The following is a 25,449-nucleotide window of genomic DNA, read 5'->3' as shown; positions in this document are numbered from 1 at the left end:
TTAGTTGAAAACATTGTCGTGTAACGGCCCGTTAGTCAGCAATCCTAATTGCAGAGTATCTAAACCGCTTCCTCTGTTTTTTGTCTTGTTTTCCAGTACAAATGCTTAAACATTTCTAAATCAAAATGCATTTACTCGAGAAGCAAAATGCACAAGATAAGAGTTTATACACTCAAGACATGAGAAAAAAGGTTTTCTCTTTAAATTATTTATTTTTTACTCCATTGAAAAATATTTTTTCTTGTTTTAAGTTTAAATTTCTTTAAAAAAAATCCAAAAGATTTCATGCCGTATCTTGATTTAAGAATGTTTGGATATTTGTACTGGAAAACAAGACACAAAATACTGAAAAAGAAAATCACTGTTGCAGTGCTAATGCGAGTGCTAATGTAAGGTGCTCATGCGAGTGTTGACAAAAGCAGTGGCCGCATCTGAATCACAGATTCTCAAGTATGCATTCATGCATTTATGTTTAGAATTTAATCGCTAACTATCAAATGTTTACATTAAAACACATTAAAAGGAGAGTGACTATTAATTCATGGCCAACTGTGGATTCTTACCTGTTGAAATGTGGCTTGAACGAGGTTGGCTGGAAACATGTTTCTGTTCAGGGACATAAATATATATTAAAGTTAGATGAGTACTTGAGTGTGTTTAAAGAATTGAATGCTTTTATTAAAATATTTCTAGAAAGCATAACATGCACACAAAGTATCCTTCATAAAAACTGTCCTTGCAGCTCCTCAGTTTGTGAACGAAAACAAAAAACACAATAAATGAAGGCCAACTTCATAAAAAAAAATCTGCTGGTGACAGATTTTTAGAGATATAAAATTATCCATTATGGGGTGAATTCATGAAATCAAGAATTAATATTTTTGAACATATACATTTTGGAATTTTATATATACAGTAACATGATAATACTCAGTTCACACAAAAATGAAAATTCTGTCATTAATTACTCACGCTCATTTAATTACAAACCCGTGATACTTTCATTCATCTTCAGAACACAAATGAAGATATTTTTAATCCAGAAGTGCCTTTCACCCTGTTATGACTTGATGAACCACTGAAACGATTTTGGAAACTTTATTTTAAGGTAAAAAAATCATACTTATTGTTGCTTTAAGTGGTAATTTTTTGGGGATATTATTTTTACGTGGGCAGGAATGAACAATGACACTGCAAAGCATTTTTATCTGTCATTTTAATTAAATAAATGATTAAACCAAATAATCCTTTCAGCAGTCCATGAAGGTTCTGAGTGTATTGAGAGTCTTTTAAATGGCTTTGTCTACACAAACAACAGTTTACAATATGTTTCTAATAAAATGACCTTCAGCTGATGGAGTGTGTGTAACGATGGAGAGTCATTTATTTCATTTATGTGGATTCCCGAAGGCAGAAATAATGGCTGCATTTGCTGCATACAATAGTTGATTAAAGCTACCAACACTGGCATTAGTATAAATGACACAAATATTGAAAAGTTTGTGGCAAACAGTGACACAAAGATGCATTTTGACACTTTAACAAAAAATAAAACCAAGCACACTTTTCAAGCAAAAACACACAAACCTAAAACAGATCTAGTGTTGAAGACAGTCAATATTGTGTGACTGTGTTTGTTTATACTGTAGTTAATTTTATTATCTAATGCAATTATTTGCAAAGTGTCTTAAGTGTCCAAGTACTGTGCATTTATAAAAACACTCAAATCTACAATAGTTTCCTAATCCTTCTATACGTGTGTTTGTGACTCATTTAAACGCTCGCGTGCTCTCAAACAGGTCATGTGAGATTTTGACTGCTAACACAATCGGGTTGCTGGAGATTGTATCCGTGATGGCAGTTCATTGTGAAATATTACTGACCAAGTTGTTAGTCATTCATAAATCAAATTCTGTTTTTATTTGCCAGGTATTGATGATAATGAAAATGGCAATTTAGCAGCTAACAAAAACTAACAAGAACTTTGCTAATATTTCAATTAAGTTATCCATTTTGTTTAATGTTTCTTAATTGATAACAAGATCATAATGCAATAATTGTGCAAATGGTCCCACTTTATATTAAGTGGCTTTAAGTCCTATGTACTTTCATTGAAACAAATAATTGGATACAATGGACCTATTGTGTACATACATGTTTTTACATTGTACTTATATTTTTAAAATACCAGCATGTAATTACAGCTGTAAATAATTTATGTAATTACATCTGTAATTACACAGCTGACCCATCCCTTACACTTTAACCTACCCATACCACCATACCTGTCCCTAACCTTACCCAGATCACACCTCAATAGCAGCAAAAAGTGTTTTACAACACAACATGAGCACAAGTACATTGTACTTATTTTTCAATGTAAGTACATACTTAAAGCCACTTAATATAAAGCGGGACCTATGTTTTTGTGCTAACGTTATTAAAGGGTTAGTTCACCCAAAAATGAAAATTAAGTCATTAATTACTCACCCCCGTGCTGTACCAAACCCGTAAGACCTTCGTTCGTCTTCGGAACACAAATGAAGATATTTTTGATTAAATTTGAGAGCTGTATAACTACCACATTGGCTCCTGAGGGACTGCCTCTTGACGGCCCAGAAAGTCAATGAAGAAAATGTTTAAATATCCCAAGTGACTACCGTGGCTCAACTATATGTTTATCAAGCGACGCGAATACTTTTTGTGCGAAAAAACAAACAAAAATAACGAGTTTATTCGACTATTTATTTTCTTCCTTGTAGGCCAGAACGAGACTTCCTTAGATTTCCACGACGCATGCGCGAGATTTGCGATCTGAAGTAGTGTAAGCTGGTGTAAGCAGATCGCAAATCTCGCGCATGCGTCGTGGAAATCTAAGGAAGTCTCGTTTCTGGCCTACAAGGAAGAAAATAAATAGTCGAATAAACTCGTTATTTTTGTTTGTTTTTTCGCACAAAAAGTATTCGCGTCGCTTGATAAACATATAGTTGAGCCACGGTAGTCACTTGGGATATTTAAACATTTTCTTCATTGACTTTCTGGGCCGTCAAGAGGCAGTCCCTTAGGAGCCAATGTGGTAGTTATACAGCTCTCAAATTTAATCAAAAATATCTTCATTTGTGTTCCGAAGACGAACGAAGGTCTTACGGGTTTGGTACAGCACGGGGGTGAGTAATTAATGACTTAATTTTCATTTTTGGGTGAACTAACCCTTTAAAGACCAGATAACTTTGAATGAACATTCTATTAATGTTACAAGAAGAATGTTTCTTCATAACTTTGATAGAACCTTGGCTGAACGTTCTGAGAACATTCCGTATTAGCTGGGTTAATATCATGAGTCATGTTTCATTTGTGTTCCATAGAACACGTGTCCCATGTTCCATGGAATGATGAGGGAGAAACATGAGGGCTTTCTCACCGTATGAGATCCAGGAGAGCATCAGCGGAGCTCATGATGGGTTTCCCGCTGTCCTCTGAATCTTCTTTCTGTGCCATTCCACCTGGATGGATGATCAACACCATGACGATTCCCACCACCACAGCCAGGAAAGTTGTCCACAGGTAGTAGGAGACCGTGATGAGGCCCAGCCGACTGGAACACTTTGCATCCAGCGCCGCCAGACCGGACATCAAACTGACGGAGAGCAGACAGGTATGTAATAATGAATGACAGCTGCTTTATTGCTGATTTGACTAATCTTGCTACACAGGCACTGCTATTGAACTGAATTGAATCAACATTGAACTGACTCAAAGTGAATGAATAATGGCACTATTTCCATCTGTAGAGCTGCAGCTGAAATTAACTCATTGAAGAGGCTTTGTAGGTTTTTACCTAAACTCTTTGAGATTGAGTCTTCATTTGTACATTTATGAGCCAACCATAATGTACTAGAAAGAAAGACACTTTGACTGTCCACTATGTTTGCCTCTATCAGCCTGTAGGCTCAGTCGTCAAAATTGGTGTGAAAATTCCTACGCTATCTCACGACCAATTCGTACGAGTGATTCAAAAGTGGCTAATTCATACGACCTCACTCGTACGATTTGCCCACGAAACGAAACCCACGTGACGGTTATGTTTAGGGGCGGGGTCAGGGGTAGGTCATTCGTATGAATTCATACGAATTGGCTAATTCGTAAAATATGTACGATTTAGCAAAATCGTACGAGTGAGGTCGTACGAATTGTTACGAATTAGCCACCTCGTAAAATTCGTACGAATTCCCGTGAGATCGGGTTGGAAAATTCACAAAATGTGATGTCATGCGTATTCTCGTCTACTTGGGCTTAGATCCGTATGGCAGCCGTTACACTGTAAAAAAAATATTGTTGGTTTAACTTAAAAAAATGAAGTAACCTGGTTGCCTTGAAATTTTAAGTTGATGGAACTGGAAAAAGTGAGTTAATACAACGAAGGAGATTGATTTAATCATCAGAAACTCAAAATAATAAGTTATCTTAACTAAATAAATTATTTAAGTTGATTTGACAAAACACACAAAAAAAATGTTGTGATAACAAATCTTGAAAATATTTTTTTTTACAGATGGAAAGAAGCGAACAGCCTCCAGCACAAGCCAGACACCCACGGAAACTCCTCGTAAGTAAAAAAAAAAGCCTTATAGTGCAACCGAACTTTAGTTATATAGCGTTATATACAGTAATTCACGTCACATTGGTCATAAACCAATGTGACGTTGTTTTATAGAAATAGTGAGTTACTGTTTATGTTTGTGTAACTTAAAGTTATTAGATATACACAGATGTGTCTTTGTATTCTGTTTATTCTAGAAAAAAAACACTTTCAATACCTTTTATAATCAAAAAATTGTGGATCGTGTCATTGAGTTTGAACATTCAAACATATCCCTGTCTCCCGTCACGCTTCTTTCCGGAGCCCCGTAGAGGATGAGCATTCACCTAACTATATTCAAACCTTACATTCCTCAACAGCCTAAGTTGGATTCTTGAATTGTCTTATGCAGCACATCTCATCTCGTCACATCTTGATGGTATTTTAGAGGCCACATTTTGACCTTTCAAGGCCTTTTAACAGGGTTTTTTTTTTAGGGTGCCTATAAAAAGCACATCATTGTCATGTCCACCCGCACTCATCCCTCTGGGAATGGCTAAATCTCTACACACGAGCAGTCAGGCATCCACACAAAAGCTACGAGATTAGCGCCGGAGAAGGTGCCCTCTAAACAGCCTCTGTTGTGCAGATGAACAGCTGGCTCCATCAGCCTGAGATTACATATTAATGACCGCAGGGCATCGTGCAATGAGAGGTTCAAGCTAAAATATTGCTTTTTCACATTCACATAATTTCCTTTTCTGCATCGGATGGATTCAGATTTTATTTTTTATTTTTTAAAATCACTGTGTACAATAAGGTTGTGATGCAGACACAGATGTAGGCGAACAAATGTAATTAATATTTAGGTTCCTCCTCCAAATATATTTTATTGTTTCAGAGACTTAAAGGTGGACTCTGCTTATTAATATGCGCAAAAGCACTCTTTTTGCATTTTGCAGAGGATTTTTTTCTCTCTCTTTCATAGCTCGGGAAACTTAAATTAGTTCTTCTCAGTTATGTTTCATCTAAGTATGGAGTTTATCTTGCATTTCTTTCCAATGCTAAAAATAGTCCTCAGAGTGCGTTAGTGCTCGTCCACTTTTTCAGCAGCGCTGGTTCCAGAAGTTTTTTTTCCCCATTAATTTCTCTTGCAAGGATTTTCAAAAAGTTCATTTAAGCGGTAAAAGCCATGAACCAAGTCAGCCGGGAACAAGGTGAATCATTCCCAACACTACAAATGTTTTATTTGAAGCAAAAAAGTATTTTTTTAATTGGACAAAAATAAAAAAAAAGATTTAAGGTATTTAATGGCTTTAGTTAGGTAAAGAACTACAATCCCATAAAGCATTGCAAACAGCATAATAAAATTAAAATGGAGAAATTTAAACATGTTGATTATTGTAACAAACTTAAAATATGCTGTTTTATACAACGTATGCATGTGCATATACACTGAATTTCGTGCGGAGCTTTGGTGTGGTTTGATTGTGGTGACTCTGATTGGAGGGATTTTCTGTACAGCATCATGGGAAATGTAGTTTTTCACTTCGAGTTCTGCAGTTAAACACGATTATTTTAAAACTAGGCTGACGGAAGCAAATAGGGGAGAAAGGGGCACAAAGTAACACTTTTTGACTTTGTCAATTTGTGTAACTCTACTTTAGAGTGAAATGAAATGTGACAACATGCCCCATAGGTGGGGTACATTGTAACATCACCATATAACAGCTTAAAATGCAATCTGATCTAATAAAAAAAAAATACAAGTCAAACCAAAATATTATCTCAATAAAATACAATTATTAACTTTTTCATTTTAATAATTAAAAATAAACTAATTTTTGAGTTTGACAACAAACACATCGAAAAACACAGCTATACAGCATGGTTCAAAACAAAATAATACTTAATAATTTCTGAACATTGACTCTCAGTCTTTATTAACATGTTTCTCATGTTTTCTCAATAGAATTCATAAAAGTATAGAATATAATAGCATATTTCTAATTGGGGCACATTGTGTTACAACATGCCCCACCTGCACAACTGGGGTTTAAACCCTGCTAGTGTCTTCTGCTAGTTAGCAAAGCATTAAATAACTACATCAACTGTTAAACAGCAGATTGAAGATTAAAATAATACCAGATTTGTCAAGTTTTAAATAAAGACAAAAAAATAGACATGAAAAATGAACTTAAGTACTTTTTTAAGTACTTTTGCTGTGGTTAAATAAAAGGTTTGCAAGTTATTGTTAAAAATCTATCTCCCCATGGAGAAAACCATGTTTTTACTTCCAGAACGTTACTGTTGCACTCCATAGTCATACAGTAATATGAAAATGTATGAATGAATGCGTTTACATTTAATCTCAGAAGAAATAATGAGATCTGCACGCTTGATGCCAATCTGAGGCTGAGCAAATGTTGAGATCTTTAAAACTGCCCATGCCATGATATAACTGGAGTTTATCTCATTTGGCATGACCGTCAAAGTGCATTATGGGTATTCTCTAGCTGTTGAGTGTAGATCGGTTGTATATTCGTTATTGTGGTGGATTAGGGGATTGATTGAGTGCACTTGATAACATCCACTGTGGTTTCGGACACCACTACAAATGATTGTCTCCTCAGTAGTGCCCTATTTCAGGGTGTAGGACGCAGGACACAACCCTTAAACTTCTCATTCTGATGCTAACATGGCACAGCTGGTGTCGGGTCAGTTTAAATGGCCATGTCTGTATGCCTCTTGTTCAACAACGCTGTGACCCCTGGTAAGCATTGTGGGTAATCCGTATCCTGTCGCAGTGACGTTTCAATCTGGGCTTGCGTGCGGATGGATTTATTAAGGAAATGTCAAATCTATTTCTCTCTACTTTATCCTCTTCCGTTTACAGTGCGTTTTCACCCTCGCTGACCTTTCTCAGAGGAGAGGAAACAATCATCATTAGAAACTCATAACAGAAATATAAAGCATACGTCCAGTTTATTCTTACCATTGAAAAGAGCATCATAATCTCCATGCATGGATACACAAAATACTGTTGTGCAAAAAAAAAAAAAAAAAAAAAAACAATGATTTGGGCACTTAAGTCACTATTCAAAATGTCTGAAAGTAATCGCATTAGATGATGACTAATGTCAAAATGAGTGACATTTATTTTAATGGAACATTGCACAAGACACTTGCTGGCCTTTAAAAAAACAAAACAAGAGATGACTGCAATGCAATGACATTTGCAATGTGGAGAATGTCATGCATATTGCCGTTTACATTTCTCAACTAAACAATGCCTGAATTGAAGCTAAAAACTTGTGTGCACTTTTATAGTGTTGTATAAATTCCACTTTATATCTCGATCAAAAATAAGTAGGAAGAAGCATTGAGGTGCTAAATACACTAGAACATGGCCTATAAATTCAAAAATAGATATTCTGTACAAAACCAATGCAGTGTTTCTTCAAATAATTGTTCCGCCATTACTGTACATTATAGGAGGATAATAACATTATAGGATAATAGGATAATAATTAACAATGCCAGAAGTGAAGCTTGCATATAACATCGTTTGATGCATTGTGACATGACACTTTCAACCTCTACAAAAAAATACATACAAGCCAATAAAATTGCGTTGAGTTAAAATACAGTGCACACTGTAAAAATCAATGTGCTTTATCTAATCAAAAATCAAAAAAAAATTGTGGCAACAGATTACAAGCAATATTCGAGGGCTTGGAGCCAGAAGGGCGTAAGTGGCTTTTAACAAACTTTACAGGAGAGACAAAACACAATTTTGACCATGCTACAATCACCTGTATTATTAGCCTTAAACCACAAACATTGTAACCACAGGCATACTAGAATTTAAGTAAAAAATGTATGGCATATTAACACAATGAACATGATAAGTCAAATAAGTCAAATACGACTTTTTGTTGCTTTATTCAATACAGTTTGATCTCAGATATGTATTTTGGCACCATTGGATAGAGCTCATCGAGACCTTTATTTTGATATAAAGAACTCGTATTCACCCAAAATGCCACTTATGCCCCTCTGGCTCCAAGCCCTCGTATTATGAATTAACTTTAAGAATAGAATTGAGTAATAATTAATCAAATGAATTCCTTAAAAGTATGTTATTAAATATATAGTATATAATGACTCGTGAATGTAAGTAGGCTACACACTGATGGCCTAAGACACGAAACGAGCGGTTTGTGTGAGAAAACGAACAGTATTTATATATTTTAAATATTACACTGATATTTTGGAAGTTTTACTGTTCACTAAACATATTTAGATATATCGAAATCGTCTTCCATTGCGATTTCCCGTATATCTAAATATGTTTAGTGAAAGGTAAAACTTCTGAAATCTCTGTGTAAACAATGCGTGACGTAGACGCGCGAGAGATCACTTCCGGCGTCACGTCTGGAGACGGTTCAGTTGGACATCTGATTCAGATCAGTCAGTTCGACATAGCTGTTAACAAGAGGTAAAAAATATATAAATACTGTTGGTTTTCTCACACAAACCGCTCGTTTCGTGTCTTAGGCCATCAATAACTTAGCTACTTACATTTACGAGTCATTAAATCATGTTTAATTTGGACTTCTCTGTGCATGCTCTTTGAGTGGACCAACAACACCGGTTTGACCGAAAAATGTCAAAATTGAAAATACTGCGGAAACAAAGACACCTACATCTTGGATGCCCTTGAGGTAAGCTAAAACATATCAAAAATTATTTTCAAAGTGAAATATCCCTTTAATGTCAGACTCAACAACCACCAATTATTTTAATTGAAAAATGACGTCCTTTTCAGTCTTTTCCTCACACAAAGCCATCATATGACATAAATTTGCTTGCATGAGATTTACAATTATGATGTTTTTTTTTGGTGCTTCCGGCCTTTTTTGAAGCTCGACTATGTTTGAAAAAAAAAATATGGAAAAAATTAACCAACATAGTCTTCAGATTGCTTTTTTGTGTGTGTTGCACAGATGAAAGAAGGTTTGGATCAACATGAGGATGAAAAACATTTAAAGATGAATTTTTGTGTGTGTGAAATGACACCAAACGAACTGCACTTTACCTGCAGCCTGTGTTATGTTTTTACAACAGTAGTATAAACTCAACCAATTACATGTATAAGGTTAATCATGTCTGCTTCTATCATATGGCTTTGTGTATTGAATGGTTGATCAGGGGACAAAGAAAAATCAATTCGACAGCACTGACTTGAAATGAATTCATCTGGATAATAACGCTACTGTGCATCGTCAACACTAAATTGAATCAACATAAAACTAAAATGAGGTTATTAGCCATTAGCTTTCAGCCATTATGCCAGCCACAGCTGGAACCAGCTTCCAGAAGAGATCAGGTGTGCTCTTACAGTAGTCACACTCAAATCAAGACTCAAAACACATCTGTTTAGCTGTGCATTTACTGAATGAGCACTGTGCCACTGTTCGTCCGACTATTACTGTACTTCATTTTATTTTTTATTCTAAATTGTTTTAATTATTTACTGTATTTTATTTTTATTATTATGATTTTTTTTTTCTAAACTGTTTTAATTATTCTGATTTCTTTTGATCATTTTAATTTCTTTCATGAAAAGCACTTTGAATTGCCACTGTGTATGAAATGTGCTATATAAATAAACTTTCCTTGCCTTGCCTTATTTATGACAATATTGTCTTTGTAGAGCTGCTTAATGCAAATCAAATTCGTTCCGTTATTGATGTTTATTTCTGTGAAGCTGCCTCAGCAATCTTGGTTGTGAATGTGTCTTTTGTTCTACATTAGGTAGATACAAATACTTCATAGACAATTGCATAGACACATTTTTTATTTGCATTACAACAAATCATAATCTAAAATGTCATAATTGTAAACACGAAACAACTGAGTGCACTAGCATCTGAAATCTACTGAATGGAGTAAGATTGCCTGTTAAACGGTTTCCAAGGCCATAAGCCACCAGATTATGGAAATGCGTCATATCTGCATGTTTTGATGAAACGTGCATAACTGCCAAGAACTTGAAATCAGATTTACTGACATCAGTTACTGGCTTCATCAACACCGAAAGATTTGATCTTACCACTAACAGTTCTCAGAAATAGATGCAGTTCTAGTTTCAACTTAAGACATTGCTCTTTAAAAGAAAAAATAGCAGCATGCAAAGTCATGAGGTCCCCAATCCTCTGCTATTAAAGGGATATTTCACTTTAAAGTTAATTTTTGATATGTTTTACCTCACCTCAAAGGCATCCAAGATGTAGGTGTCTTTTTCTGATAAATGCTGTTCGTTTTCTCACACAAACCGCTCGATCAATGTGTCCTTACATTTACGAGTCATTAAATCATGTTTAATTTGGACTTCTCTGTTCGTGCTCTTTTAGGAGATCCCCAGACTTCCATTATATGACTGACAGACAAGAACGTTTTGACCGAAAAATATCGAAATTGAAACTACTGTGGAAACAAAGACACCTACATCTTGGATGCCCTTGAGGTAAGCTAAAACATACCAAAAATTCATTTCAAAAGTGTACTATCCCTTTAAACCAGAGAGGATATCAAAAGAAAGTGCATTGCATTATTATTTGCTCTTTCCAGTTTTCTTCCCTTCACATTTATTTACATAGTGCTTTACACAATACAGATTGTTTAAAAGCAGCTTCACATCAATAAACAGGCAAATAACAATGGTAATGTGCATTTTCTATAATGTTATCCTTCGTGACACAACTTATTATTACAGATTATAGTCATGCTGCTGTGCAATAGATGGTCACAAGCTCTTACCATCTCAAATACTGCAATTTGCAATGTCCATATTACTGATTATATGGTTGGAAATGTAATTCATAAACAGGTGCACGCTGGCGGTTGTGTGTGCCTGGGTATGAAAATGATATACTTGAATTTTTGCATATTTTGTGGTAAATTGTTAAATGCAATGTTATTAGTTGAGTTGCATCTGGTAATGCCATGGTGAAATCCATGAGTACTGAGATACACATAAGCTTCCTTGCTTCAGCTCCCATTAATCTTAAGACTTCTGTAACAAACATGATTGTGAACAGCTCAAATTAATAAATAAACAATTTTGCAAAATTCATTATGAAACGAATTCAGTTCCAGCTGTAAAGCAGCTCTACAGATAATAATAGTGCTAATTTAGTTTCAATCCAGTTCTCATCCGATAGTTTCAATGCAATTAAATCAAGACTCTTACTGAATATTAATAGTCTTTTAAACCCCAAAACTGCACACAGAAATAAACTGCAATCTGAAGGCTTTTAATGCATCTCATCAATGAAAACCCTCTCCATTTCCCACTGATTAATGTCAATGCAATTAAAGCCATTGAAATTAAGATTACAGCTATAGTCAAGATCTGGCCTTGTCGCTGAGGTCAGATTGCTGGTAAACGGCCTATTTTAGCCAAACGATCCATGTCAATTAGTCACCAAATCTAAAGCTGGAAGTTTATCAAGAAGTCATGCACAAATTGTAACTGAAGGCAATTATGCTCTGCAAGACATGTTTTTACGCAAATTATGGCCATTTCAGTCGTGAGAGATCAAGTGAGCTTGTGGACTATTGAGAAAACATCTCAGAAATTCACAATGCAAGAGAACATTTCAGACATTTGTGCTAGAGGGTCATTTAAGAAGCAGCAACCCCTCCAAACCTCTAATTTTGTGTCTAGTAAAGTCTTCACATCGATTTTATAATTCATCTAATGCATCTGACGAACACTTAAATGGACAGAACAACGTAGTGGTTTACTTCCATCCCTCAAGAAGTAAACAAACTAGACAAAAATCATTGGATATGCAAATCGATGCAAGATTAACGTAAACACAGATGCTAATGGAAGCCTTGCAACTGTTAAATCACTAGGGTCATTAAATGACTTGTTTTTCTGTCTAGTCACAGAATTTACAGTTCAAACACGGGTACTAAAATGCTAAATTAAAAATAAATACAACTATAAAAAAGAAGACTACAAAAAACACAATTAAATGACCAAAAGATTAACTAAAATGAAACTGGAAAATATATATAAAAAATTCAAATTAGTATCTTAGGCCATGTGTCCACCAAAGTCTCATAGTATTTATTTATTTATTTTTTCCAGTAGTGTGTGTGCAATGGGAGCGGTGTGTGTTTAAAAACGTCTATTTCATGCAGAGTTTATTGACGTTTTTTTTTTCAACAAAACGCAGAACTCATCACTGTCACTTTTTAACCATCCATCCAATCACAATTGGGGGGGCGGGACAAATAGTGAATTCAAAAGTTGTGTTTATGAGGTCACTTCGTTGAAGCAAGATGGCGGAGTCCCTTGTCTTAATCAACTACACAAAAATACAGCAACTCTACTTCTAAAAAAATGCATAACAGTGAATGTGCAGCAGGTGTGTTTTGCTCTTTTACTTTCTTTAACCCCTTAACTGTCACCGTCCCGGTACCGGGACGCCTAACTTTAATTCACTATATTTCTATTAAATCCTAATCTAATTATGACAAATTATATATTGTTGGAAAGGTCTAAGACTTCTAAATAAATATTCTACCCCTGTTTTGTGTTACAAATTATGTAGTAAGAGTAATTAATGAATTTATGACAAGAGTGCACCTTAAAAAATCTGCATCATAACAGGAGGTCTGACCTTTGTCACAAAAAGTTGATGCACCCACTTTTAATCATTGAAACTTCTGTTTTTATGCTAAAAGTTCATAATAAAACATATAATCTAGTATTTTTCAATAAAAAATAAAAAGTATAATATAACATTATCCTCTAAAAATTATAATATATATGTATACATTATCCTCTAAAATATAATAATATTTTTTATCGCTTTTTTTATTATATCACATATTTTAGTAGTTATCATAAATTAGGTATCATTTGAAAGCTTATAAACTCAGAATTCATCCTGTGAAAACCGTTTTATAATTGAACGTTGCGTTACCATAGAAACAGTACTTATTTTATCAGGCTCCTCCCCTTTTGGGTATCATTATATTTCATAATTTATGAACAAAACTTTTTCTAATCTTGACAACACATATTGTCAGAAAGGTCTGAGTCTCAAGGTTCCAAATTTTGTGACAAAATTGATATTTGGACATAAATGTATTAATTTGTTAAGGCAGAATGTACACAACTAAATTCAATGGAATTCAATGGCACCCGGTGGCTATTTTTGGTACTACGCCTAAACAAAATATCATGGGAACTTCAATTTTTGTGATATCAACTTCAAATTTGGAACATAACTTGGTTAGATTTATGGCTTTGATTTTATAGTAATTTTAGAGTAAAAAAATATTTTGTAAAATATATATTTTATATAAAATTAAAAATATATAGCACAGTATATTTGATTTACTGTGAATTAAAACTTCCATCACTTTTTCATACTTTCATTTTTTAAAGTGTTTTCACTTCAGCAATAATCTGCTGAGTGTTTTCTTTAAAACAAGACCAAACTTGGGTATATATTCCAAAGCATTCTTGAATTATAACCATTTAAGTGTGAATAGTGCATTTAACCCCCATTCTCAAAAAGGGGTGGTGACAGTTAAGGGGTTAATAAGTTCATGAAGCCAGTGTAAACTTTGTTGCATATTATATTGTTAGATTACAGTGGTTTCATATTTTGTTTCATATCTTATTTTGCTAAAAATAGATATTAAACATGCCTGACAATATATGTCAAAATATATGATGCATATAGATAAATCAAGAATGGCTCTTAATTTAGTACAGCTGGGCTAATTTGTCAGTAATTAAGAAAATCGGTTTATTTAAACGAGCTGATGACAGGCGTGTGAGATGGAAACTGTGGTTGCTGGGTTTAATATTCATAATGATGGAAGCTGCAGTCCTTTACTTCAAAAAAATCCAGATAAATCTATAGCTTAAGATGATGAACGTTTGGAACAAGATTTCTACCTGGCTCAAGCTAGTTTAGGTGGTTGAACTCTGGTCGACACCAGCAGGAATGCCTTAAACTACCAATTAAAGGGATACTTCAGGATTTAGCATTAAGCTTTGTATTGGACCTGTAGTATTTTCGAATTACCATGCTTTCCACCCTCATATCCCCCTGAGACCAGAGATTTATGTATTTTCTTGTCTGGAAAAAATCCTCTGATGATGCAAAAATCGTCATTTTTTTTTTTTTGTCCAGAGGCTAAAGACTACAGTCAGTATTCGGGTCTGTCGATCTCACTCACAGAATGAACACATAGTGTCGACCATCTTTGTTTGTAAGCTAAGCTAGCAGGCTCTTGTTCTGCGGAGAAAGCTGAGTAGTAACTTTAGGGGTTACCATCCTCTTTTTCCCGGACATGTCCGGCCATCGATGTCCGGGATTCAGCTTTTGCTTTCTGCAGTCGCCATTCATTGTTTACGTGCACAGCTTTTGTTTCAATTTAAATAACTATTAACAATAACTATTGATGAATGTCACTCAGGACTTCTGGTTGTGTTGCTTTTCGTTTCAAAGAAACAGCACGAGTCTCAGTAAGCCGACCCTGTCCTCTTCCTTCCTTCCGCTGAATATTGTTACACTGGTGCCGTCTGACCCCTGACCCCGACCCTAAACCTACCCATTACCGGGGTTTAGACAAATCGTACGAATTGGTTGTGAGATGGCGTTTGATTAAACCACATTAAGATGGTTTTTAAGGCAAGGACTGGAGCTCTACAGACATAAAACCAGCTTGTTATCCATAGTGATTATTATTGAGACTTACCTGGACACGACCAGGGGCAAAATCAGCATCTTCAACATCCTCATCAGCAGCTCTCCGGGAAACTGGAAGTATTTCACTTCCTGGAGGAGAAAAAATATATAAAAAAACAACAAAAAACAGACCAGTTACAACCACTTTAACAAGGCAGAAAACGCTGAGAATCAACATGTGAGAAATGTATTAATCTGCTATGGTGGATTTGGCCTTTATGCTTTTTCCCCAGTGTCGAACAGGCTTGTTTCAAGGTTATCAGGTTTTGCTTTCATTCTGGAATGAAATGGCCATCAGGCATCGTGGTAAAGTTTTGATGTTTAAAGGGTTAGTTCACCCAAAAATGAAAATTAAGTCATTAATTACTCACCCCCATGCTGTTCCAACCCCGTAAGACCTTCGTTCGTCTTCGGAACACAAATTAAGATATTTTTGATTGAATCTGAGGGCTGGATCACTCTTCCATAGACAGCCTGAGGGATTGGCTCTTGACGGCCCATAAAGTCATTAAAAGAAAAGGTTTAAATATTCCATGTGCCTACAGCGGCTCAATTATAAGTTTATCAAGCGACGAGACTACTTTTTGTGTGAAAAAAACATAAATAACGACTTTATTCGACTATTCCATTACTTCCTTATGGGCGCATGCGCGAGAACTGAGACGAGGACGTTCTCATTCGTCTACTTTTTGTTACCGGCTGCTCACCGCTTAGGAGTTTTACCGCCACCTACCATATAAAATGATGTGCTGATATAGCTGGAAGCGCAAAACTTTCTGTTTACAAGCAGAGGAAGATGCGCGCTGTACATACGCTTTTCAATTAGCGTATTTTCCGCACTATAAGGTGCACTTAAAAGCCTTTAATCTTCTCAAAAAACGACAGTGTTCCTTATAATCCGGAGCGCCTTATATATGGATCATCATCTTATACGGCAGGTGGCGGTAATACTCCTAAGCGGTGAGCAGCCGGTAACAAGAAGTAGACGAATGAGAACGTCCTCGTCTCAGTTCTCGCGCATGCGCCCATAAGGAAGTAATGGAATAGTCGAATAAAGTCGTTATTTATGTTTTTTTTCGCATAAAAAGTATTCTCGTCGCTTGATAAACTTATAATTGAGCCGCTGTAGGCACATGGAATATTTAAACCTTTTCTTTAATGACTTTATGGGCCGTCAAGAGCCAGTCCCTTAGGCAGTCTATGTACGACTGATCCAGCTCTCAGATTCAATCAAAAATATCTTTATTTGTGTTCCGAAGATGAACGAAGGTCTTACGGGGTTGGAACAGCATGGGGGTGAGTAATTAATGACTTAATTTTCATTTTTGGGTGAACTAACCCTTTAATATCCCTAAAAAAAACCCCACAATTAAGAAATGATGCCTCTATTGTTTAACTTCAGGCAGAAAACAGCTGAAATCAGCAGATCTTGTTGAGTTGCCTAAACGCTCCTCTTTATTGGCCCTCGGCAGTGACCGCAGTCCAAAACTGGAGAAACTGCCCAGCGATAATGCCCAAATCTCTCTCTCGCTCTCTCTTTGGTTGGATGTTTGGCCTGCGGTCAGGACTCTGAGAAAGCCTCTTTGCTTTAAGCTCTTGTCTGTTTTGTGGCCTGCTATGAGAGCAGAGGACTGCTAGAGCGGAGAAATTAATCCATCTTAAAACGGCAGAGCGGCACTGCATCGACTGCTCACAAACACACAAATATGAAAGTAATATAGCGATACCGTTCAAAAGTTTGGAGTTGGTACGCTTTTTTATGTTTTTGAACGAAGTCTCTTCTGCTCAGCAAGGCTGCTTTATTTGATCAAAAAACAGTAATATTGTAAGAATGTAAATTAACCGATGTTATGCGACTAAAACTTAGTCATTACAAAAATCATGGCGACGGATATTGGTAGGTTTACATATATCCCAGCCACATTATTATTAATAGAAGGAGACCATAGCTGTCAACATTGAACATAAGGGAGATTTCCCGGAATCCATCACCAAAATAAGGGATTTTTTTTACATTATTAAAAGCATAAGAAACAAATGAAAAAAAAAAAGATATATTTTATTCCTATGTTATGCTATGACCTCTGTAGTGGACACCAGGACTCGATTGTTTAAAAAAAAAATGACATGAAAATATATAGGCAAAAATAATGGAAATTTTTGACATATAAACATCGTTTTTTTTTTTTTTTGCCTGGAAACGCTTCCAACACGCTTGCGTGTCGCGTGAAAAATGGGCATCTCTGGTTCTATTTCTAGCGTGCACGCGTTTGCGCGTGTCACGCAGGCAGTGTGCAAGCTCTAATCTGTTAACATGGGAGCCAAAATAAAAACCATAGACAGTAAAATAAAAACGGTCACGCCACGCAGCTGAGACGCACGCAGCCAGTGTGTCTCCGACCAGCGCGCGCGGCGCTGCATCCGAGTATGAACGACTTCAAGGCGAATATGTCCGAGCTTGTACGTCTCCCACAATCAGAGCGTAAAAATACGGGATATTTTACTAAAACGGTAAGACAGCAGGAACAAAGATAAAATCCGTGAGAAACCCGGAAAAAACGGGAGGGTTGACAGCTATGGAAGGAGACGTATGTGTTATCCAAGCATTAATGGTATACTTGGAGCGGCTGGTGTTTCTGGGTGTTTCTCCCTCAAATCTGCTTCGAGGTCTTGATTGTGGCATTTCTTTGAGGTTTAGAATCTAGTATTCCTGTATTTATTTTGCCTTTTTTGAATTTAACAAAGAACTCTGTCTCGTATTCTGTCCAAACATACCGATTCATCTACATCAGGTAACCTGTAAACACGCAAAAACTGTTTCCATTGCAGTTTTGCGAATTTGACGTGTTTCCATTTGGCCGTATTTTCAATACGCAATATCAATTTGCGAAATTTGAAGGGTAATGGAAACGGGGCTAGTGACAGTCGTCAATAGTTCTTGCTTTCCAGCTCTCATCAGCATTTACGGCACGAGCTCTAAGGCCCTGTTTACACGAGAATGTTCGCGGGTGAAAACGTAAAAATATTTTATCGGATGTGCCTTGTGTTTACACGGTGAAAATGTTTTTGAGGCTTAAAAACGCAAAAAAGTGAAACCACCCTCCATAGTGAAAATCTTAAAAACGCTCCCAGCCGCGTTTCCGTGTAAACGGTAAAAACGCAAAAGTCTGCTTGACAGTGAAGGTTGTACGCTGGCGCGTGGACTTGGTGTTGTTGTGTGGCAGTGCTCCACATCGCCACCTAGCCGCCTGGAGTGCATACTACATTGAATTTCACACACTTTTGTGTCACCATATGCACAAATTTGCAAATCCAAATTTGCATTTGGATTTCCCATCCAAAACGCTCATCTAAACGCAGAATAAAAAGTGATAACGCAACGCCACTTTTGTGTTTTCTCTTCATAATCGTTTCCGTGTAAACATAAATCTGTCCTGAAATTGAACACAGTATACGTCAATGTTATTTTCAATTAAAAAAAAAACATTTGCACAAAACAAGCCGGTCCACTTTTCCAAAAAAATAATGGGACAAAAAGAAATCAAGTGACATTTAGAATAGATAAAATTGCGATTATTCGCAAATTAACTATGACATTAATGCGATTAATCACGGTTAAATATTTTAATCGTTTGACAGCACTAATAAAAACATTATTTCTTTACAAAACGAAACACTTTTACACAGTAGTGGACATAAGGCACATTAACAAATATTGGGGAATCGTGTAAATCTCCGAACAAAGAGTGCTTTGTAAATATCTCACTCCGTTCAACTACTGATTACTCTATTAATGTAATGACTCCTTACAGAGGCCAATATCAATCATTTCTGATGAGGAACAGCTGCTGGAAACGAAAATAGCGAATCATCCCATCAAATATGTTCCTATCTGCCTGTTGCAATTTAAAATTAGATGTTCTCTTTCTACCTACATGGATTAAATCGCTTTAATTATAGTGGGAGCCACTTGCGTCCGCTAGTCTTGATGAAGGATGAGGATGAGCATGTATTTTCCCCTCATATTGCAAGACATACAGATCCATAATTTACAATGGAGCAATGATTGCCAATCCAATATTTCTTTAAGAACATCTATTGCTTTGTTTTTGAATGCTCAGTTTTTGCGGTGGAATTATGATATGCCTTTGTTCCTACACTCTGTGAAAAATTACAAAGCAATTGTCTAAAAATTACCCATTGATTTGTGCATAAGTGGCTCATCTGTGTGCGATGGCAGAGGCCAGATGGCACGCTTGTTCTCCTAAAGAGTAACAAGGTACATCATGCATCATACTTTTTAATGAAGGGGCGATATGTATAATAGTACAAAAGACTTTAAAGTTGTGTTTAAATAGTTCAAACTACCATGTGTTATTTACACTTTGGAGACACTGAAAACAAGAACCTGGAATTATATTGAAAATGCAGAGCGGGATATTTTCCAAACAAGTTAAGATGAGGAAGTTTAGTTGGTTTCATTCGTTGACTTTATTTAACTAACAATGAAAATCACTTCTAAAGCATTTATTTTTTCTTAGATAAAGGTGCAGTTGGCAAATTCTGAAAAATGCTGTTGAAAGTGGATCAGACTCAGCACCAGAACACACTTTCAGCCAATCAGCAGTAAGAGGCGTGTCTACTCATGAGGGGGGAGGTGCCTATGTTGCATGGTGTATTGTTTAATTTGGGGGTGGGGCTATTGGGGTGTGAGCTTTTTTGGGTAGGGGCGTGTTTGTTTTGTTCAACAGATATGAACTTTTTTTTCTCAGAAATTGCTTACTGCACCTTTAAGGTTAATCTCGACATGTACGAATACATTATAAGAATCAAAAGTTGTATCTGTTAATATTATTTAATGGACCTGAGCAGTTCAATTTTTAATGAAGAACATTATTAAATACTAATAATAATACAATTTCTTTACAACATTTAAAATTGATTACATTCAAAGATTAATAATAAATACTGTTAAAAATGTATAGTTACTTAATGTTAGTTAATGCATTAACTAATGGGACCTTTCATTTCTAAAGTGAAAACTGTCCAAATAAACATTTAGGAATTTAAAGCGGAACAACAATATTACTACAAACTAAAAGATTTTGGCCATTTTAAAAAGAGGGACAAGTACTTCAAAATAATAATAAAAAATGCACTGAATTATTTGTTATTATGGATATTCTTATCTTTTGGTTTCTCCATTTGTTATGGGATGTTTACAAGCAAAACTAGAACAAGTCCTTCTAGTCTGACGTGCTCTAAAAGCCACGCCATCATTTTTCAGTACAAGGTTTCTTTTTTAGACGATAAAAAGCAATTTAAGTGCTTTAGTGACCTTGCTGAGCAGAACATATTAGTTGATGTTTCAGAGCAAAAACTCAAAAGGCTGTTCACTTAACACCAAAACCCTCACCGAAGCGTCATTCAGACCATCACAGAACTGCTGCGGTTCAAACAAATGAGTTTCACTCGGTATAGATTTCCAAATAAAGACCATTTGGGGCCCTTTTTATATTTTAAATGAAACTGTTTATGTAGTGTTGTCTATATAACTGACATGTTATATATGTTTAATGTGTTAATCTACACTGTGTTCTGAGTTAAAGACAAATTGCCCTACCTGGGACTATAAAGTATACCAATCTAACCTGTGAAATAGCCTTCACATTGTCCAATTTATGGAAAGTAATGCATTACGTTATGTTACCTTTTCTTATATGGGATGGGCTTGTTTGGTTTTCAAAAACAAAAAAGTTATTCAAATGTAAATCCCCTTTTACACCATGGGACCTATTTTAACGATCTGAAACACAAAGCGCAAGTATCTTTGTGGGCGGATCTCGGCGCTGTTGCTATTTTACTGGCGGGATAAATGACGCCTGACGCAAGTTTAAAAGGGGTTGGACTGAAGTAGCTTCATTATTCATAGGTGTGGTTTGGGCATAACATGAAATAAACCAATCAGAGCGTCATATTCCCTTTAAGAGCATGATGAACGAGGTGCGCTTGTTCCATGGCGCAATACTATTATAACGCCGCATTTACCGATTCTGACTCATTTCACAGCTGAGGAGATCGATGTTCTCGTCAAGGCCGCAAAAGAAAGAGTAGTGACATTGGGGACTGGACAACCAAGGTCCCATTGAGGACACCAAGCAAAAATTCAGTTTCAGAATTCAAGATGGCTGCACCCTGTGACTTGTAAGAATGAATTGTTTTCATTGTTTTTGAAACACTTTGGTATTTTAAATGACGATTATAATCACTCGTATTACTGTAGGTATGGGAATCGGTTGTTGTGAGTGCAATTACTAGCGTTGCTAACAGAAGATTCACATGAAAAACATTAAAGAAAGTGAACAAGTTCAGATGGCTGCGTTTTGATAAAGTGTAGTCATAATATTTTTTTTAATGTAAGTGCCTGGTACTCAGCCAGTGCTACCATTATAACAGCTTACCGGGTGGCGCCCATTTTTTTTCTCCGACTCGGACACGCAAAACATAATAGAACGCTTGAAATGTGGATGTGACGTCAAATCCGAGGTCTGAGTCGGTTCGTTGGCTATAATAGAACGCACCATTAGCTTCTAAAAAAAGATGGCCGACACTATGTGTTCATTCTGTGATTGAGATCGCCCTTTATGGGCGGGTTGAGGACATGCGGGACAGACCCGAATACTGACTGTAGTCTTTAGCCTCTGGCCGAAAAATCCTCAGATGATGCAAAAATGACGATTTTTCCAGAAAAATGTCACTTTTTTTTCCCCACAAAAAAAAAAAAAAAACATTAAATCTCTCGTCTCAGGGGGATATGAGGGTGAAAAGCACAGTAATTTGAAAATACTACAGGTTTCCTATAAATAAGCTTAATGCTAAATCCTGAAGTATCCCTTTCATGAGCACCATTACAAAATGCCAGAGTGACTCGCTGAGCAAATTCAAATTCTGTTATCTGATTACGTAACTCACATTAGTTGTAATGTATTATACCCCCAATACTACCAGTAGGGAATCATAAAGTAGGCCTATTTCACTTTTCCCGTTCCTGCACCTCTTAAAGGTGCTCTAAGCGATGTTTTGAATAGGTTTTCAATCCACATAAGAATGTAGCTTGAAACAAATTTGTAAAAATCACAGATATACGTAAAAATGGGATTTAGAATGACAGTCTGAACGTAGGTTTGTAATAAGTCCAAACATGAACCTCGACTGTATTGTTTGCAATCATGGTTGGCAAATAATGTCCTTAATAGAAAGTCATTAAGTATTAAGTACAACAAACTATCATGCAGCCTGAATAATCTATTGGGGGATTTGGATGCCAAAAAGTTGTAGTCAATAAAAAAGTACATTATACAGTCATCATATCACTCTATATAAAGAAGTACTAACGTCTTGGTGAACACTAATTTCAGAAGTATACAAACATCACAAAGTTTTCCCATTAAGTTCTTCCTTGAGACCTCAGCTTGAATCCTGCCATCTAGTGGAACAAACTCATTCATTACTCATGAGTTGAGTGGAGCTGAAGATCAGCTGTTAATCAGGTAATATTGTTCCTGAAGCAAAGAATCGATTTCTTCACATAAAGAACCTTGAAGTGGACTAATTCTCACACACTCGATCTGATTGCACACGATAGCACTGCATGAAGAACAGACAGACTGAATTCTAAATTGAAGACTTAAACATCAGTCTGTTTTTCACGCAAAATTATAGCATGACTTTTTGGATAAATAAGATCTTTTTTGGAGCTCGACAGACATGGCAATCTATCTGTCACTATGGATATATGCATTCTGTGCTAAATAGTACAACCTTCTTTACTGCAAAACATTTAAAGCAACATCTCACTTGTGTGATTGGTTAGATCTTCCCAAAATGTCCAGCTCTAATCTGCTAAATGGCATGAAGTTACAGTATTAAAAGGCATGGACTAAACTAAAAGGCATGAATATATTAAGATATTACCAACAACCTCATGATTTTCTGTGATGCGGCTTTGAATGAGTTTGATTTGACTTGATGTGGCCAAGAAAATGAAAACCCCTCAAAATTTGTTTAAAGCCTTCAAATGTCCTGCAGCCGTGTGGAGATGTGATGATGTCCATACTTTATCTATGGTGATGCCCTCAAGATGCAATAAATCACCCATAATCAAACTTCTGACATCATTTACTCACCTCAAACCCCTATAACTTTCTTTCTTACTTCACAATCCAGTGAAAATAGACACCATTACCCTTTGTCCAGCTCCAAAAGCCACTCTAGATGAGTTCATAAGACTTGTGTGATATCTTCCAAGATTTCTAAGGCCATAGAATATGTGAGGAACAGCCCAAAATGTAATTTACTATTGACTGAAATCTTACCTTGCACCATTGCTCTCAAATCTCCCAGACATTTAGACCTGACACAATCATGACGCACGTGAGCTCCCATTCAGGTACCTACTTTAAATGTCTCTCTCAAGGGCACAAAATAATCACGACCCCATCTCTTTTTGGGAACAGTCTTAGTACCTTTCAACCTCTTGCTGGCTTTATCTGAATATGTGAGATATACTGACTTCACGAACCGGAGAGTCATAACAAGCGCTGAACTATTCATACCAGCATGCTTTAAAAAACACAACAAAAGCCTGCTGAGCTTCAGTGAGAGCTTGCTTTGTCCAGCTGGTTTGAAACTGAGATACGAGTACGGCCCCAGAAAGCAAAATAACCTCCTGAAAGCTACATTTATGTGAAAGGCAATGTTTTGGGGTATTGGTGGAAACAAGATGCGTTCATTCATCCATGCAAAATGATCAGAAATCATCAATTATCACTCTCTGGTAATCTCCCTGCAAAGAAAACTACTGCTCATAAAAAAAAGAAGTGTGTTTAGTTGAATTTATTGTGAGCTTGTAGAGTAATACAAATCTTAAAAGTATTTTTTAAAAACTTTACTTGCAATGAAATTAAAGGACACTTAAGTGTTTTAAGTCCACTTTCAAAGGGCTCTTCTATTTTTACTTTAAAGTGCATTTTAAATTATGTTTTTGCTCATTTAAGAAATACACATTTTGATGTGTTGACTAACGTACTAAAGCACATTCAATTTAGTTTATAGATTATCATTTGAACTGTAAAGTGTTATTCTATATTAGATTTAACGCTAATTTATTTAACTTCATTTCAAATGTGTATTTACAAATGTATGTGCACATTAACCATACTACAAAACCAATATAATTATGAAATTACACAAAGATGCTCTACTTAAGTGGGTTAAAAACAACTGCATTTAAAAATAAATGTAACTAAAATTCATGAAATTTCAAACAACATGCAAATAAGTTTCAAAAACTAATTTCATAAAGCAATTGTTTTCATATTTCAATTATTAAGTACTCTTTTTGAACTTCTACTTTTTCACAGGAGATAAAAATAGGGATAATTAACTTGAACTATTCAACTTTTCCTTTAAACTGAATTTAGCCAGCTTTTACAGAATGGTGAAGTCTATAGCATATATATTCACTTTTCATATTTCATATTCACTCTTAGGAGAAAAGGTTCTATATAGAACCTTAAAAGATTCTATTAGCGCTATACGTATTTGGAACCCCTAAAAGGTTCTATACACTCTTAAGAAAATGGTTCCTCTGGGTTCTATATAGAACCCTGGGGTTCCATACTTGGCCAATAGAACCTTTTACCAAAAAAAAAAAAAGGTTCTATATAGAACCATTTTGGAGTTCCATATATGAAGCGGGGGATGAAACCATTTCTGGTTCTAAATAGAACCATTTCTAAGAGTGTTCATATTTTCTGTGATCATCTGTGACTATCAATCTCAAAGCATTCAGACTTTCTCAATGCCACTATTCAATATGTGCATTAGTCTCTAAACACTTTTGTGTCCAAATGGGAGTGTTTCGTCTCGCAAGTGCTTTGCCAAAAAAAACAACAAAAAAAAAAACGCTAAACACAGGCCTTCAAACGAACGTGATGCATGACTGACGCGGCCCACAGCATGTTTTCCGTGCCGGCGCTGAGATTATGGCAAGGCATTACATTGCTATCACTAAGCTTT

General features: G+C 35.9%; 1 protein-coding gene and 1 long non-coding RNA gene across 5 annotated transcripts in view; one reads left to right on the top strand and one right to left on the bottom strand.

Moving 5' to 3' along the window:
* Positions 1–25,449, bottom strand: part of slc1a7b (solute carrier family 1 member 7b) — a 57,012-nt gene that overhangs the window by 14,161 nt on the left and 17,402 nt on the right. For 3 of the 4 annotated variants that reach the window (XM_089124706.1, XM_089124705.1, XM_089124704.1), the window contains 3 exons: positions 15,380–15,459; positions 3,422–3,637; positions 564–606 (listed from right to left, as the gene is read on the bottom strand). In XM_089124706.1, the coding sequence (XP_088980832.1) occupies positions 564–606; positions 3,422–3,637; positions 15,380–15,423 (303 nt within the window). In that variant the 5' untranslated portion in view covers positions 15,424–15,459. The remainder of the gene's footprint in view (positions 1–563; positions 607–3,421; positions 3,638–15,379; positions 15,460–25,449) is intronic. The other variant, XM_089124707.1, reaches the window with a different exon arrangement.
* Positions 1–25,449, top strand: part of LOC148970675 (uncharacterized) — a 50,139-nt gene that overhangs the window by 12,094 nt on the left and 12,596 nt on the right. Inside the window, exons 4-6 of the long non-coding RNA XR_016148293.1 lie at positions 3,366–3,655; positions 4,553–4,606; positions 10,999–11,111. This is a non-coding gene — a long non-coding RNA (uncharacterized LOC148970675). The remainder of the gene's footprint in view (positions 1–3,365; positions 3,656–4,552; positions 4,607–10,998; positions 11,112–25,449) is intronic.

The sequence above is a fragment of the Pimephales promelas genome, chromosome 20 (genome assembly GCF_988280905.1).
Source record: "Pimephales promelas chromosome 20, fPimPro1.hap1.1, whole genome shotgun sequence".
In the NCBI taxonomy this organism is placed as follows: Eukaryota; Metazoa; Chordata; class Actinopteri; order Cypriniformes; family Leuciscidae; genus Pimephales; species Pimephales promelas.
Note: the sequence above shows the minus strand (reverse complement) of the source record. Positions and strands in the feature narration are given on the sequence as shown.